The sequence below is a fragment of the Belonocnema kinseyi genome, chromosome 8, assembly GCF_010883055.1.
Source record: "Belonocnema kinseyi isolate 2016_QV_RU_SX_M_011 chromosome 8, B_treatae_v1, whole genome shotgun sequence".
Lineage (NCBI taxonomy): Eukaryota > Metazoa > Arthropoda > Insecta > Hymenoptera > Cynipidae > Belonocnema > Belonocnema kinseyi.
The window spans coordinates 131,854,562-131,872,524 of record NC_046664.1 but is presented as its reverse complement, the minus strand read 5'-3'; the positions used below and the strand labels follow the sequence as shown (position 1 = coordinate 131,872,524).

The following is a 17,963-nucleotide window of genomic DNA, read 5'->3' as shown; positions in this document are numbered from 1 at the left end:
TTCACTTTTTAACTAAATTTTTCAAACTAATTAATTAATATTATTAACAATAATTTAATTACTGAATTTATTATTAATTTAAATTAAATTAAAATAAATCTTATAAAAAATTGCATTATACAGATTAAATTAATATATTACTATTATTAATTATTTTATTAATTATTTATACATATAGCAGAGATTTTGAGATAAAATTGTGCAAGTCGTAACATCGAGCAATCTACACTGTAAAGAATACGTTTTAAAATTGCACTTCAAAGTGTAAATTTACACATATAAAATGTCACTTTAGATGCATTAAAATTACAGGTTAGGAAGCAAATTTGCACATGTTGTGTAGTTGTGTATGTTGTTTGCCCAGGCTCGTGTTATACTAGTCCGGACGCCATACCCAATTCCGTCGGATTCGAGTGTCATATGCAATGTTGTTAATGATTTTTGTTCAGGCTGATCTCCTGATTCCGAATCTGCGTGATATCCCTCTGGCATTTATGGCGTTCTCGAGATATGAGCGATTAATTAAATTTTCATTATCAATTAATTATTGAATTACCGTTCAATATTTAAAAAAATTTTCTTTTGCATTATTGTGGAGGAAAAGAAGAGGAATTAAAGTTTTCCTGACACTTATTCGATGAGATCAACAGTTTTTGTAAAAAAGCGTTAATAGGTAAAATAATGGAAAAAATTAGTATTCTTTCTGTGCTGTGTAATATTATTTTATTTAAAAAAGTTTTTTTATAATCGAAAATAAGTGTTGAAATAAACAATTTTTATAATAGACGCTATCTCACTAAAGTTAATATATAATTTCAAAGATAGAAGGGTTTTAATTTACGAACGAAAAATACAGAAAGAACTGTTCTTTACTCTATAATAAATATATTTTCGTATAAAGTCGATGATAACATAATTATTTTGATATAATCAGCCATCAATGTTTAAACAATTTTTTTAACTTGACATAGCCTCACGGGAAAAAGATATAAAGGAGTCAAAATTTGCATAGTGCTTCTTGTAAACTGTCTGAAACCAGTGATATCATTTGTAATCGAAATCTATTAATATTCGCACCTGTAGAGGTAATTAAAATATCTAAAATAAAATCGCTTCTAACTTTGTTTCTATGCATCCTACGAGGTTGGGATACAGTTCAAATAATTCAAAAATTGAATTTGACTCCATTCATTATATTTTTTTTTAATTTTGATTCCCTGTAGAATTATTAATGATCACTTTTTTTTAGGGGTGGCCTGGCATTAGGTGCAATAGGCTAGCTACTCCCTGGTGGGCTGGCACAGACACGTAGCGGTAACATAAGCACCGAAGGGTCAAAACGCAAAAGCGTAGGCTTACATTTTATGATGTGTACTCATGCAGGGGCTGACTTTTTAGAAATTGTAAGTCTACGCCTTTGTGTTTTGAACCTTCTGTGCACATGTTCGAGCTACGTGCCCATGCCAGCCCACCAGGGAGTAGCTAGCCTATTGTACCTAATGTCAGACCACACCCCCAAAAAAAATATAAAAAATTATCATTGATAATTCCACAGGGAATCAAAATTAAAAAAAAATAAATATCATAAATGGATTCCAATTCAATTTTTGAATTATTTGAACTTTATCCCAACCTCGTAGGACGCATAGAAACAAAGTTAGAAGCGATTTTATTTAAGATATTTTCATTACCTCTACAGGTGCGAATATTAATAGATTTCGATTACAAATGATACCACAAGTTTCAGAGAGAGAGATTACAAGAAGCACTATGCAAATTTTGACTCCTTTATATCTTTTTCCCGTGAGGATGTGTCAAGTTAAAAAGATTGTTTAAACATTGATGCCTGATTATATCAAAATAATTATGTTATCATCGACTTTATACGAAAATATATTTATAGAGTAAAGAACAGTTCTTTCTGTATTTTTCGTTCGTAAATTAAAACCCTTCTATCTTTGAAATTATATATTAACTTTAGTGAGATAGCGTCTATTATAAAAATTGTTTATTTCAACACTTATTTTCGATTATAAAACAACTTTTTTAAATAAAATAATATTACACAGCACAGAAAGAATACTAATTTTTTCCATTATTTTACCTATTAACGCTTTTTTACAAAAACTGTTGATCTCATCGAATAAGTGTCAGGAAAACTTTAATTCCTCTTCTTTTCCTCCACAATAATGCAAAAGAAAAATTTTTTAATATTGAACGGTAATTTAAGAATTAATTGATAATGAAAATGTAATTAATCGCTTATATCTCGATAACGCTATAAATGCCAGAGGGGTATCACGCAGATTCAGAATCAGGAGATCAGCCTGAACAAGAATCATTAACAACATTGTATTTCAAACGCGAATCCGACGAAAGTGGGTATAGCGTCCGGACTATACATAGTGCGCCCGAATAGATTTGGAGTAGCGCCAAACACATTGCCTCAGTGCAGAGCAAAGCACGAAACTGCACCAGCGTAGAGCGAACGCAGATAACGGAATACGCTATATTTGTACACAAAAATTCTCTAATGCGCGTTCTGTTTCCCCTAGCTTGAATAATTCTAGAAAAATTGAAGGCCTTTCTCATACTGTATAGATTTATATGGGGAAAAATAACAAAAATTCTATATATTTTGCAGATTAGTGTGCTAAATATAAATATGAACACCAAATTTTTCGGGTTTGTTCCATTTTCGTTCTAGATGCAAGAAGTAGGAAAAGCCTCGGGATTTTCTGATCACACAGGCCCACCAAAAGAAAGTTTTCTGCACAGGACAAGTGAATGATTTCGCCCGCAAAACTGCAAAGGATATGAGATTTTTGTTATTTTTTCCCTTATAAATCTATATAATGTGAGAAAGAATTTTTATGTACAAATTAAGTCTCTACAAGTATTTAAGCTTAAAAATATAATATCGATGTGTCTACCCAGTGGGGAGAAAATTTGGCGATGTCTTTACGACATTTTTACGACTGCCTATGTCCGTGTCTTTTCGGTGTCTTTATGATATCGTAAAGACATCGTCAGATCATATGACGTTTTTACGATATCATAAAGACACATTAACGACATGGACATAGGATATCGTAAAGATGTCGTAGCAATGTCGTAAAGACGTCGCCAAATTTTGAGCCCACTGGATATTTTCGAGTATGCCGGTATTATAAAAATAACGTACATACTATCCCTACGTTTTCCCCTATTTTTGCATCTAGGGAAAAACTGAGATTTGTACCAGATATTCTGAGGCCATATTTTTATTCAGCAGCTCAAAATCCAGAAGGGTAGCCTAGTCACTTTTCTAGTGTAGACAACTTTGTATGTGTCTGTGGGACCAGAAAATCCCTAAGCTTTGCCCTTCTTTTTCCATATAGGAAGAAAATGGTATAAACGTGAGTAATTTAATGGTAGAATTTAGATTGAGATCGCAAAGCTGCAAAGGACATACCATTTTTGTGAAAATGAAGAATTTTTGTGTGTGAATTTCGTCTTTACGAGTTCCAACACATCAAAGTTTGGCACCCGTCAGTTTGTTCTTCCGAATACTGGTATTATGAAAATAATCTCCAGAATAAGACTAGTGGGGAAAAAATTAAGGATGTCCTAGAGACGTCGTTGGGACATCCTTAAGACGTCTTTTATAACTTGTCTTTTAGTCATCCCAGGGATACTCTTAAAAGGTCTAATGTCAGTACAAAAGATGTTCCGAGGACGCTCATGTCTTTAAGACGTCTTTAGGTCATCTTTAGGACATTGAAAGTCTTAGAGACGTTGATTGGCCTATTGTAGGACGTCTTATAAACGTCCCAAGGACGTTCTTTGACTTTTCATAGTTTTGTGCCCACTGGGACTCGAGGTTTCTCCATATTTTCTGAATCTGGGGGAAAACTGAGACGCGTATACGAAAAGTTCTGATGCCAGATTCGTATTCTACGGCTCAAAATCCATAAGAGTAGCCTAATCACTTTTCTCGTGCAGATAACATTTTTTTGTGGGCCTGTGTAATCATTTAACTATTTTACAATATGAGAAATATTTAATTATAATATTCACTGAACCATTTAAATAATTTTTACTTCACACTTTTTTCAAATTGAAACTTTCATTTTTTTAAACTTCATTTATTGATGAAATTTTAAACTTATTCCAGAAATCACAAGTTTTAATAGAATCAATTAACAAATAATAACATAATCATTTTACAACGTAAGAAGCATTAAACAATCATTTTCTTCCAAACATTCGAATAATTTTTAAATTATATTTTCTTTAAATTTGAAACTGCATTTCTATATATTTATTTTATTAATATACTTTAAATATGATTTCAAAAAACTTTAAATATATTTACTTAAAATTTTGAACATTAAATTTAGATACTCATTTCACTTCACAAGCATCAGGAGAATTATACAATTGTAATAGAGGTATTTCGAAGAAAAAATCAACTTTTATTGTAAAAGTAATAACTAAAATTCAACCAACTAATTTGAAAGTAAATAATAAATTTATGTTACTTACTTTAAAACGTATTTAATTGAATCTTTATATAATTTAATATTGTGGGCAAAACTAATCAGCTAAAAATCATATAAATAGTTCACAACATAAAAAGCCTCAAACAATTATTTTCATTAAAAAAATGAAATTATTTTTACTTTATTTATTTAAAAAATTTCGAAACTTAATTTCTGATCATTATTATTTTTTTTAAATAATTCCAGAAAATTCAAGTTTTAACAGAATTTATAAATAAACATCAGTCATTTTAAAAAATTCGCGCTCGATTTTTCATTTCTCTCACATTCGTGCACAGCAATTTTAAAGTTAAAACTCAAACTCCCACATTCCTGCATAGGTCTTTCAAAATTAAAGATCAGCGGATCAGCAACTGTAACTTTGTGATTCTGAAATCTATATGTGTCAAAATTTGTCAAGTGGGTCGTGATTTTTCTTCGGGAATCCGTGATAAGTTACAATTTTACATAAATAAAATGGCCCTAAAACATTTTTGCAAAATTTTCATTTTTTGAGTCCTTATTGTTATTGAACTTTTTTAGCATTGTTCTCGTAATTAATTTTTTTCTCCCGATCGGTACAAACAATCGCCATAATTTTTGGCATGTTTTGTTAAATATGTTTATTCCATAAAATAAAAATCGCATATCATCAAAAGTTGTGCGTGTTTTCGTGTTAACGTTCCGCGCCCCATGCCGCGCGACGTACGATATTCACGACATTGAAGTTTGCCACAGAAATGGATTTCAAAATTGTGTAATCAATTTTTAAAAAACTAAGTCATGTAAAAAAAGAAAAAAGACCTCTGGATTCGTTTTGAACATATCTCGGTGAACATTTTTTTCGTAAACTAATTTTTTAAACAATTAGAGCATTTGTTGTTCAGTGCACTGTTTCTCCGTTCCCGTAAATATGGATTTAAAAGTAAAAAAACTAAAAGTCATGTCAAAAAGGTAAAAACACCTCTGGATTCATTTCGGAAATATCTCGGTGTGCAATTTTTTTTGTTTAAACAATTTGTTAAACAATTACGTTATTTGTTATCTTTCTGCAATTGTCATAAGCAAAGTATGCATGGGGTCGAAAAACCAACTGCACCATTGCATTCCTCACAAAAATAACTAGATGTGCATTTTTTGTTCTTCGTAAACCCATTTTTTAAACAATGAGAGCATGTGTTGTTTAACGTACTGCTGCTGCTTGCCTGTAGATATGGATTTCAAAGTAAAAAACTAAGAGTTATGTCAAAAAAGTTAAAACAGCTCTGGATTTGTCTCGGAAATATCTCGGAGTGCATTTCTTGTTTTTTTGTTTAAACAATTAGTTAAACAATTGCACCATTTCTTATCTTCCTAAATCCGCTCGATCCGATGCATACTTAATTTATAACAATTTCAGAAAGATAACAAATTGTTTAAACAAAAAAGAACAAAAAATGCACACCGAGATATTTCCCAAGAAAAATCCAGAGGTGTTTTTACTTTTTTGACATAACTCTTAGTTTTTTTACTTTGAAATCCATATCTACGGGCACGGAGCAACATTGCGCTGAACAAAAAATGCTCTAAGTGTTTACAAAATGGGTTTACAAAAAAATATGCGTATCTAGATATGTTCGTCAGGAATGCAATGGTGCTCTTGGTTTTTCGATCCGATGCATACTTAGTTTATAACAATTGCAGAAAGATAACAAATGGCGTATTTGCTTATAGAATAAACAAATGTAACGAAACATGCAAAAAATTATGGCGATTGTTTGTACCGATCGGGAGAAAAAAATTAATTAAGAGGACAATCCTAAAAAAGCTAAATAACAATAACGACTCAAAAAATGAAAATTTTTCAAAAATGTTTTAGGGCCATTTTATTTATGTGGAACTCTAACTTATTACGCATTCCCGAAGAAAAATCACAACCCATAAAACAAAGTCGCGCACTTGACAAATTTTGACACTATGTTAAAGCTCTTTGGGTTTTAGTCAACACATTCTCATGACTTATATCGTGCTTCGCACTGGATTTTACTCAGAATGTCAACTTTTGTACATTATGCTCAACACTTCTATATCAAATATAATACATTTTTTGTGTTCCTCTGTCTAGGATTGCGTATTCAGATATTGCAAAATAAAGTACAATTTATATTTATCATGATTAATTTAATATTTATTTTGCTTTGAATTGTATTCTTAGCTGCGCTGAAATATGTATCATTTAAATTAATTTATATAATTGCAATTCATAATATGCATGAAAATTGGAACATATATCACGTCCCTTGACGTATATATATAGTTTAATATATTTATTTATATATTTGAATGTATATAACAATAAATGCTTAATAAATATGTAGCCAATATTGTGTCAACACGTTGCAAGCTGGCGAGAATAGCTATAGATATAGTCAGAACGTTTTAAGTAATAACGTATAGCAATAGACATACTCAGCACGTTTGGAAGCTGGAGAACGCAGTTATAGATATATTGAACACGTCGTAAGCCGGATAGTATAGCGTATCTCGTGAGTCTCCCTTATAAGGAACTTAACCCATAACTTAACTTATAAGGAACTTAACCACTCGCTCATTCGAACACAGTAAGATCGGACATAGAAACTAAAAATGTTCAACAGTCCATCAACAATCCAAAATAAATTCAAATAATCGTGATGTTTAGGATTTATTCCAATCTGTAAGAGTGCACGCCGAATGTCAGCCAAAACAGCTAGCTCGTGTTCCCGAAATTTTAAGAACGTCGAAAGTATCAAATCAATTAAATTGGGCCCTTTTTCAAGGCATTGATTTATGTCAGGAAAACACGTTACGCTGGCTGACGCAAACACGATGATGTAAGTAATGGCACACAGAGCTCCGCTCTTCTACCGCTGACTCGATAATGTCTTCATTTGAATTTAATGTTTTTACAACGCGGCTTACATTTATTTCCTCGCGTTTCGAGAATTATCTTTACAAACAAGAGCCGAATGGTTTCTATCGCCTTTTGAACATTTTACCTTTACTCTACATTTTCGCGCTGTAGAACCAATTCTTAAACATTTAAAGAAGCGATCGTTTTCGCGAATAAAATGTCTTATAACATTGTCCAAAAGCATCTTCGTTGTTTCGCGTACCGCGTTTTCATGATTATCATTATTTAAAAAATTATCTGTTGACCTGTTGCTACCTCTAATGCTGACAGCTTGCCTCTCCACTCTTACTTTGCCTCCTCTTCTCCCAGGTCCAGCGTAGATCCCAAAACCATGCATACACTGAAAATTTGTTGGGCGAGCTGCTCGCCCACGCGGTAGAGCTGAAACGCCAAATGCGTCGCGCGCGGTTCGCCTGCAACTTGGTACATATCCTTTCTCATATTGGGAACGCTGTGTTCCCACATTGGAACAGCTGTAGTCCCAACAGTGTTGGTACAGTAATGCTCCCTTCAGGCGGAAGCACGGAATCCTCACGCCGAGGTTCGTGCGGAGTTATACATATAGTTTATACTCGTGGGGCCATTTCATTCTCTTTTGTGGGACTGCTGCGTTCCCAACACATGGGTAGGGATCTGCTGCTTGCTCAAAAAATTTTAAGTGTAGCCATAATTTTTTCTTTCTCGTTTTCTACTTCGATTTTCAAGAAATTGAGAAGCTTCAAGAGTCGTTCTGTCGCATCTACTGCGTTTGCTCTGATTTCACCAATAGTTTCTGTACGCTGCTACGTTCGCATAATTTCTTCTGGCAGCGAGGATTCGATGAGTGGGCAGAGCATAGTTTCGCAACTGTACACGCAACTGTTCGCACGACACACTAACTTTCTTCCCTTGATTGATTGCATTTTGCAGAACTAAAGAAAGCAACTCTAGAATGTAAAATTCGACCAACACATCGTCTCTATCGCAACGGCTCTTTAAATTGTCGAACGATTTAGTGTAATTATGTGGCGTTGTCTGATAACCACTCACGCTGCTTTTTGCTTTAAAGCCAGCTTCCATCGTTTGTTTCAAATATTCCAATTTGTCTTCATCGGTGATGCCTCTGTCCTCACGAATTTCCCGAAAGTGTGACTAAAGCTGGAGCCACTTATTACCACTGTTACTAAATTTCGGAATTAGTAATATCGGGCGTTTGAATGGCTTGTCCTTTCGTAGGAACTCTTGTGTCCCTTGCGCTGGCGAAACCGCGAAAATTTAAGCTTGTATTCCTCATAGCCTCCGATTCTAAATTCAACTGAACACACTTATTATTCGAAATATCGAGCTCCAAATATCGATGAAATATTAGCACTCCCGCACTTATCTACACACCTTTTCAAACACTTGTTAAAGAGAATGCGTTGCACTGTCCGGGACTTCTTTGCCACTTCCATTTTTGTAGGTCAAACTCAGCCGCACAACTGTTTTCGTAGTTACTTACTTCCAAAACGCCCTGTCACGTTTGCCACATGTTAAGTTTAAACATTAAGGAAGGAGTACACAAACACAGAAAAACACTCCCAGCAAGTTCCGGTCCTGCGTAGCACTGCCGCTTTCTTCCCCTTCGCCGTTACATTCGGCTTCGAAAAGCCCACTCACGTTATACTTTGGAAGTAAATGAAGAATTTACAAATTTTTACGCTCGCATTTCCAAAATAAATGAATCCCTGGCGAACAAAATGGGATAAACCCGAATCACTGTAGTTTTAGTTATCCCTTGGGTCACTTTTTTATGTAAGATTTTTATTTTTTAATAACATATGCCAATAGAAAATTTTATTGCGCACATTTTCAGTTAAATAAATAAATCTGATGACTTCATTAGTTTTCGAAATAATCAAGAAAATGTTACTTTTTTCTGCAATCGCAAAATACTTTTTTTTTTATATTCAACGCTAAATTTTCCATTAGAATGTTCCAGAGTAATGGCGACAGTTTTTTTCAGCTTTAAAAACTTTAAAAATAATATTATATATCATTTAAATGGGAAAAGGCGACTTCAATAACATATTCTTTTAGTAGTAGTTAATAGGCGTTATACGTCGCAGAAGTTAATTACATTTTTCAGAATTGGCAACGCTTTAAAAATACTATTGCAACAACTCGATGACATTCGGGTGAAAAATGTAATGTAGAATCCGAGTTGCAACAATTTAAATGCCCATCTGGCTATTTTTTTAGTTTTTGTTGCATGCTGTGGAAGGGATACTATGTGGATATTATAAGGATACGGTTAATTGGTTTTAAAGTCCTCATAGACGTCCAGACTAATGTAAAATCACTATTGATTTCAATGCTTTTCCAGCAAAATAAGAAGGAAATACAAAAGGAAACCTCATTTCATACTTTAAATCGCGAATCAATCATATGTAAGCCGACTCGCATCATTTTACCTGCTAAGTTTACAACCACCATTGCTACCACTCACTTGCCTTCACCAAGCACATTTGCGTCTGATTAGAGGCACACATAACTGAGATCTTCAAATAAGTATCTATTGTACTTATACTTCCTTTGTATTCAGTTCTCATTCATATATTCTCTATATGTGACGTACGCGAAGAAAGGGGGGCTTACTCTAAAAAAGTTCAAATTGAGGGTTTTACACCTTTAGATAGTTTTTGAGCTGCTCCTTCTAATGAAACCATCTGAAAAAAATCCGAGCGTTATTATTGCTAATAGTTGAGTTGTTAGGTACACGAGAAATCCGGCTTTCGCTCGAGAGCTCGAGATTCCGTGAAACAGCTCCTACCACTCACCACTATAAATAAGCGTTTCATCTACGCGTCTACGACCTACCTCTTTCCGTGATAATGTAGTGGTAAGTGAAAAGGGAAGATTTTGTAAGTCTTCCCTCTCTCCTAAAAGTCTCGCCTATCGGGTCGACTTGGACCGCTCGCCCTGAAAAATCTCACTTTTTTGAGTAAGCCGCCTTTCTTCGGCGCTCGCAAATTTTAATGTATCAATTCGCAATAATTCATCTTGGAACATTGTTTATAGATTTAAAATGATTTAACTACTATTTATTTTAATTTGAAATAAAATGACATTTCCATTTGAACATTTTAAGGAAATTCAGTTTCACACACAAAATTTGAAATTTATCAAATATACACGCTACAAATTAAAAAATTGACTTAGTATTTTTAGTATTGACCTTACGTATTATTCACTTTTTAAACTTTTTTAACTTTTTTAATTTAAACTTCAATTCGAATCACTTTTCATTTATAATTCTTGCATATTGAAGTAGATTAAAATTTCAAATAATTCAATATAGTAAATGCTACAAATTTAAAAAGTCTTAACTATAGTAGTATATACTAGCGTTGATAATATAGGTTTGACATATGTTTTAAAATTGCGATAATCCCTTTGAAGATCATCATAACTTTAAAAAACACCATTCTTTTGTAACTTCTGACTTACATTTTTTAAATATTTTTGAACGTTCACGGACAAATATTGATCATTTATCTCAGTTTATGTTCGATTTTTCAAGATGTTTCATAGTCTGAACAGCTCTTCCTTTTGTGAACAAATCAAATCACAAATACAAACATGAAAATACGGAGATCATAATTTTACTTTTCTCTACTTCTTTGCTTTATAAAATAGTCACCAAATTCAAGAAAGTCGTTTCTTATACACAAATTTTTGAGGATATTATTCAATTATTTTTAAAGACATAATTACTATTTCATTTACCTCCGCTTTCCCTTAACAAAAAGGGCGTAGAAACAAAATTGCCAAAAGCCAGATCAAAACTGGAAAATCATAGAATTTTTTAAACTTTGGTATTGGTATTTCATGATATTATATGCCTTTATCGCTTGTTGCTTACACATTTTTTTGAGCCTACTTGAACTTGTTAGGCATAGAAATACACTAGGAAAAGAACCGATAACAAATAGCAGTCGAAATTAGAATTACAGACAATGTTTACAATTTGGAATTTAGTATGTAATAGTTATTTTCAATTTGTTTACTAGTGTATATTTGTGCCTAAAAGTTCCACAAATGATTATAAAAGTTATAAAACTACAAATAAAGAAAATAATGTTATTGAATAATTAATTTTTTACACTTTCCGTACTTGTAATTTCGACTCTTGGAGTTTTAAAATTTTTTTTCTATTTTCTTTATGTGCTAAAAAACCCCCACACATGTTTAGAAAATTATTTAAACCACAAGTTATGAAGCAAATTTCATTAAATGCCAGAATGAAATTTTTTTTTAATTTCCTGTATTCCCAAGTTCGATTCCTGGGTCTAGGAAATGATTTTTCTACTGTATGTACAACACAAATCATTTTCCAGGTACCTAACAAAAATATTTTTCTTTATGAAAAGGTGTTAACACTTTTTTCGGAAACCGGGATAAATGAAACATTAAGCATCTCTTAGAAAATAATTATGTCAAGTAAAAATATATACTTTTATTTCTAAATTAAATAATTTTCAAAATAATAATTTAATAATGATAACAATAATAATTTATTTTATTACTAAATTTAAATAAATTTAAATTTGAAATCATTTGAAATGAATGTTATAAACGATTAAATTATTTAAGTTAAATTAATATATAATTATTAATGACTTAATTAATTATTTATTCATATGGCAGAGATTTTGAGATAAAATTTTGAAAGTAGTTACATCCATAGAAATCTACGCCAGTGCAAGGGGCAACCCATATTGAAAAATCTGCCCAGTCTCGTGTTTCTCATAGTGCGCTCGAGTAAATTCTATGTAGCGCTAAGCAATTGATCAAAGTAGAGCAATGCACGAAACTGCACACTCACAAAGCGAGGGTAGATAACCAAATACACTAAAGTAAGTGCGAACGTTTCGTCCGTAGTGAGGCGGAGCACTATCCTGTTGAAACAGTGTGTCATCAAAGTTTTCTCCAGAAATCTCTCTTATTGCAGGAACTATTCGATTTCGTAGCCTAATCTCATACGTATTAACATTCAAATTATCCTTACTAAAAAATGGTCCTATTATTCTATTTTTCAATATTCCAGCCCAAACGATCAATTTCTGTAGACTTTGAACAAATCGAAATTTGCTCCCTGAAGAATGTTATGTACAGACGACTTATGTAATGTTTTTTGGTAGCCCTAAGAATGGAAGTATGCGGGTCTTCAGTAAATGAAAATAAAATATTCAATTAGTTCTCCTCATTTCCAGCTGACATTGGCATTCCTAATCTAGGTACATCTCTTACAGTGCCTCTGTCACAGAACCGTCTAACAGTTCATTCAAATATCGATGTTGCAATTCCATTTGCCACAACCCTAAATGTTTCGTTGAAGAGATTTTTCACTTCCCTGTAAGATCACGTGACTTCTATTTGGAACTTACGCAAAATTTGTTGTGAATGTACAATTCTACACAAGTTTGTGTACATTTCGGAATAGTATTTAAAAAAAATGCTTTGGGAAATTTTAAAAATCTTGATCGGAAATAATACAAAGACCTAAGGACGTAATAAATACATTCTAATTCTGATTTTAATTATAAGATGTACATTTCTTAAAAAGTTATTTAAAAAACAAATAATAAAATTTTGGTATGATTTAGAAGCTTTGCCCAATTTAATATCTTAAAAGAACTGAATCCTTTTAATACTTTCGAATACACTTCTGACGGCCATCATCTACAAAACATTTAAAGATTTGATTTTACTTTAGTTTCGCAGCATATTTTATGCGCTTTAATTTTTTTAACGTTTTTAGGGCCTAGCATGTGCTGAAAAAGATATATTTAAGAAACTGATATTTTTGCACTTTCTTCATCAATTTTAGACAAAAAAAAAGGAATTCAGTTCTCGTAAGATATTTAGCACCTACAATTTATATCTACCTAATTTAGCTAATTGGTGAGATTTTTACCTTTCTGGCTAATTTTTCTGCAAATACTTGGTTCAATGTGGCTTAGATGTTCCAAGCGTGGTTGAAAACTGCAATTGACCGTTCCTAAGCTGTAAGGATCGAAAGGATCACCGCATCTTGGATCGTACGCACTGTTACACTGATAACATATTACTGCTTCACCTGAAAATAAACAATTAAATAAAATATGATTTTAAATAAGTAAAATAATTGAGTTAGATGTTCTTTATGCTTATGATTAACAAAATATCTGAATTGATTAAAATGCTTCCTTTTAGTTTTTACATATCGTGAAAAGTTTGTCATAAGGAGAACTCCGGGATCTCACCTGGAGTGGGTGCTATTCTAAGAAATTGCACACGCTCTCCCAAATCGTGGTAACGTTTCAGCTGGAATCACATCTTACAATCGTAAGATGACTTGTGCAGCATGTGTGAAAAAAGTGGCCACAGAGAACGACAAAATTGCAATAACGGACCGGCGCAACCCTCGTGTTTCTTGAGTTCACGTAGCGACCCAATCATGAGAGCTCTCTGGCTTCATCTCGTAAGTGCTTTGGTATGTTCTTGTCACACAGGAATGGCCTTGAGGTTATGAACTAGTGACAGCTTCGCACCTACGAGTGCACCGATCACAAGGCAATAATTTTAACTCGATATCCTAAGAACAGAGATCTGAGTTCTCTTCTAAGGGTTTGCATCTTTTGCATGCAAGGATGAGGCTGCATACTCTGAAGGTCACCAGAATTCCATAGACACCGCTTAAGACACATTACGCAGGTACCATTCAGCGGAATACTGAATCTCGAATATCTTCGCAATAGGATAATTCTAAGTACAGCATATATAGTCGCAAATGCACGAAAGCATCTTATTAAAATGTTTAAGAAGCACGATATTGTAACAGCTACCACTTGCTTTCCTTAAATCACTCGAATTAAAGTCGAGCAGGTAAGGTTTTAGTTTAGCGCGTCCATATGGTATATTTTTTACTTTAACAGCCCGATGCCGGATTTTGATAGTGTTACCGCTAAGCTATAAACCTTTATGAACATAATAGCACATACATTCTGTATCGGTATGCCTCGTTTTGTTTTTACCTCCTACTATTTTCCCTCGCCTCGTCTTGTCCGTTCTGGTACTGGCCCCGGTTCTTTTTATCCCTTCGTGAAAGATGTACGCAAGGGAAGTGGCCAGATCGCGGGAGCGTTCTTTAGCCACTCTGACGCGCTGATGCTAAATAGCTTTCTTTGATAAATAGGTAAAGACTAAATATATTTATATATTCTACTTGTTCGTTCATTACTGATTACTTTGATATCAAGCACAAGTTTTTGTTTTTTTCAAAGACTTAACTTCACTTTATTAGTATGACATATTTTAAAATCATTTTTAGTTTAAAGAATTCAACACTAATTGCATTTTTTATATTGTGAAATAGAATTTGAAAATGTATTGGTGTCTAATTTCTACGGATGGCAAATAAAATATATTTTTCGGGAAATTTAGAAAATCGAAAGTTCATGAGTAATAAAAAAGTCAGTAGTAATACTCATATAAACTCATATGATCAGAACACAATCGATCTTAAAATTCACCTCTACAATATCATGTATGTATATTTGTATATTCATGTATATACAACATTTTATAAGTCGGAAACGCATTACTACAAAAAGAATATCCTTCGCCACATACCATTTCCACTCAAAACGTAGTAATGAAATTTTTTTCAATATACCACTAGACTTTCTGCATAATATATTTCCAGATTATTTGTTTTATCCTAATAAACTTGATATCAAACACTAAATTGTTCAGTTTGTACAAACATTTAGAACAGAACTAGGTGTACATCTAAAAAAAATATTCCGGCAAAATATTTAAAGTTGTTATGTTTTGCAAACAAGGCCAACAGCGTAGAAACAAATTTCAGAGGCTTTCACTGGCAGATGGAGGATTACAGTTGAGCAAGCAATTGTATCGAAAATTTATAATTGGATGACAACGCTTGCGTAACAAATGAAGTGTCTATATAAGCGTATACAATTTTTATTTCAGGATTTCCGATACAATATACATAGCTTCATATTTATCATGTGAAAATTTATTCGAACTTTTCCAATGTGAAAGAAAAATAACAACACTAGCCTATGACAAAGCCACCGAACGCGTCCTAGGGTTGGTGATAGATGGCCCCTGTACCAAGGGTTTCTGCTGAATATACCCACAATAATTAATAGGCAGTCGCAAAAAATTGTCCAATGACGATTCCGCAGGAATAAGCCCTATGTCGAGGGGTAACAACCGTGTTGGATACTGAATGGCACCTTGGCCAGGTATCTTAAGCGGCGACTCTGTGATTTCGGGAGACCTCTCAGAGTAAGCAGCCTTATCCTTGCATGTAGGGCTCTACAGGGACGGAAAATCATTTTATTAGCTACTCGTGGGAACAAGAATGACACTATGAAATTACCCAAATTTTCTAGATGAGGTTATAAACGTCCGAACTTGCAGATTACCCGATAATGAGTCGACAAACAGTGCCGCTTGCCCTAGAATTCGGGGTGCTAAAAATAATTTAGATGCAAATGTAACGACGAACCGGCGAAATGCTCACATTGAGTGGAAGAATCAACTCAAGGATGACTTGTTAGACTGCTACGATACAAGCATTATCCCTAGTCACAGAGGCTTAATGGCGCGTATGCACTCTCTGTGGATCCAAAAAACACCCAAATCTTCAACACGTTTCACATCAGCCATTGCAAAATCAACGTGCTTACCGCTTGAAAACTGAATACATTAATATGCAGGTACCTCCAAACAACCAAGATCTGGCTGAAATGGATTCCTCCCTTCGTGAAGATATCTTGAAGGAGTCCGAAGCTGTCTCAATGAAAAACAGCTGAATCAGCCATTTTATTTTATTTTTCTTCCAGTAACACGTCACCTCCTCCCAGGCTAAACTTTTAAAAAACAAAATTCAATATAACCTTAAAAATAGCCCTTATATCGTACTTTTGCCATCGCATTCACCTTTGCATCTATAACCTTCAATTTCACTCAGCCCCTCACCACTCACTTCTTCAATCACAAAAATGTAACCACGCACACTTCTTTTTCACGTTCTTAATAGCCGAAAAATACAGCATCACAAAAAACCTTATGGTTACTATTGGCACCGGAAATGATGCCACATTAAATTAATCAGTAATGGACAAACAGGTATAATATATAATCCTAATTTGACTTTAAATAATTAGTAAAGAACGCGAATCAACACTGGCTAAAAAAAAGATCACATCCATGGAGAATGAAGAGAACAAGAGGTATAAAGACATTATTAGGGATTTGCGACAATTTCAGCTCAAATATCCTGTTCAGAAAATTTCCCTGATCATCGGTGCTCATGATGATCTGGACGACTAGCACCACCTTTGTCACTCTTGAAGTGTTGGTCGCGATCCTACCCTGACAAACGCTATTAGGGAAATAGAGTCAATTGTCTAAAACGAGAAGTGCCAAATTCTATGGAAGTACATTTTTCGGACAGCATTCGCCATTGCACACTCAAGACCTGACAACGTTCTCCAAGACTACGAGAAACGAACTATATTTGTGATCGAATTCTCGGTTTTGGCTGACTACAACATCTTTCCTAAGGAGAAGGCAGAGGAGAAGAGATATCGAGACGTCAAAGTGAAGTTTGCAAACACCGTATCAAAAATATTCGGTTAAAGTAATTACTCTTGTTAACGGTGATCTCTAAGGTGCAAAACTATTACTCTTTTGTTACCTTAAAGCCATACCCGCGAGCCAAAAATATACCAATGACACTTACGAGATGGATACAGAAACCTGTCATCCTTGGGTCCTTCGTGTTCTCAAGAAACATCAGGGTTTCTCTGACCTATCGTTGTGATATTATTGTACCCTCTGATCAACCACCTCACGGTCATGAGACGTGGCCATATTTACGATTTCTCGCTGTTCTACTAAGAGCTAGTGTCATTTTCGTGCATGAGGCTTGTTCCACAAACTTCTGCATTTTTCCCGCAAGCATTCTAACATATTGTTGACACGCAGGGATGCTTTTTAGGCTATTATCAAGTGAAAGCTTGGCACCTCCCAGAGCGCCGATGATAAGGACGATCAGTTTAACAGAATAATCCGGGTACAATCGTTGCAACTCCCTTATAAGGTCCCGATACATCTTTTTCTTTTCATTCTCCTTGACTATAATGTTTTTGTCAACTGGTGCCGAAAATTCGATAACGAACATGGTTCGCTTCTCGAAGTCAAGAAGAACCATGTCAGGCCTCGAGTGAGCAACAGAAACAATTTTCGAGAATATAAAGTTCCAGTATATGCGGCACTTTCCATTCTCAACAATTGACTCAATTTCCCTAGGAGCATTTAGAGGAGCGATATTAAGGTGAATGCCGTAGGAGCGACAGAGATGGTAAAAAAGCACTCTTAGTGCCGCATTGTGCCTTTGAATGTAGGTCGTTCCCGCGTGAGTTGGACAACTAGATAGTATGTGAGCTAAATGCTCGGGGTGTGCATGG

At 34.0% G+C, this 17,963-nt stretch overlaps 2 protein-coding genes across 3 annotated transcripts in view; one reads left to right on the top strand and one right to left on the bottom strand.

Annotated features, from left to right (window-relative positions):
- Positions 1-17,963, top strand: part of LOC117178127 — a 406,121-nt gene that overhangs the window by 65,221 nt on the left and 322,937 nt on the right. The window lies entirely within an intron of this gene.
- The window catches only part of LOC117178128, a 311,787-nt gene that overhangs the window by 33,417 nt on the left and 260,407 nt on the right, over positions 1-17,963 (bottom strand). The window contains exon 3 of the mRNA XM_033369385.1: positions 13,394-13,555. Coding sequence (XP_033225276.1) covers positions 13,394-13,555 — 162 coding nt within the window. The remainder of the gene's footprint in view (positions 1-13,393; positions 13,556-17,963) is intronic.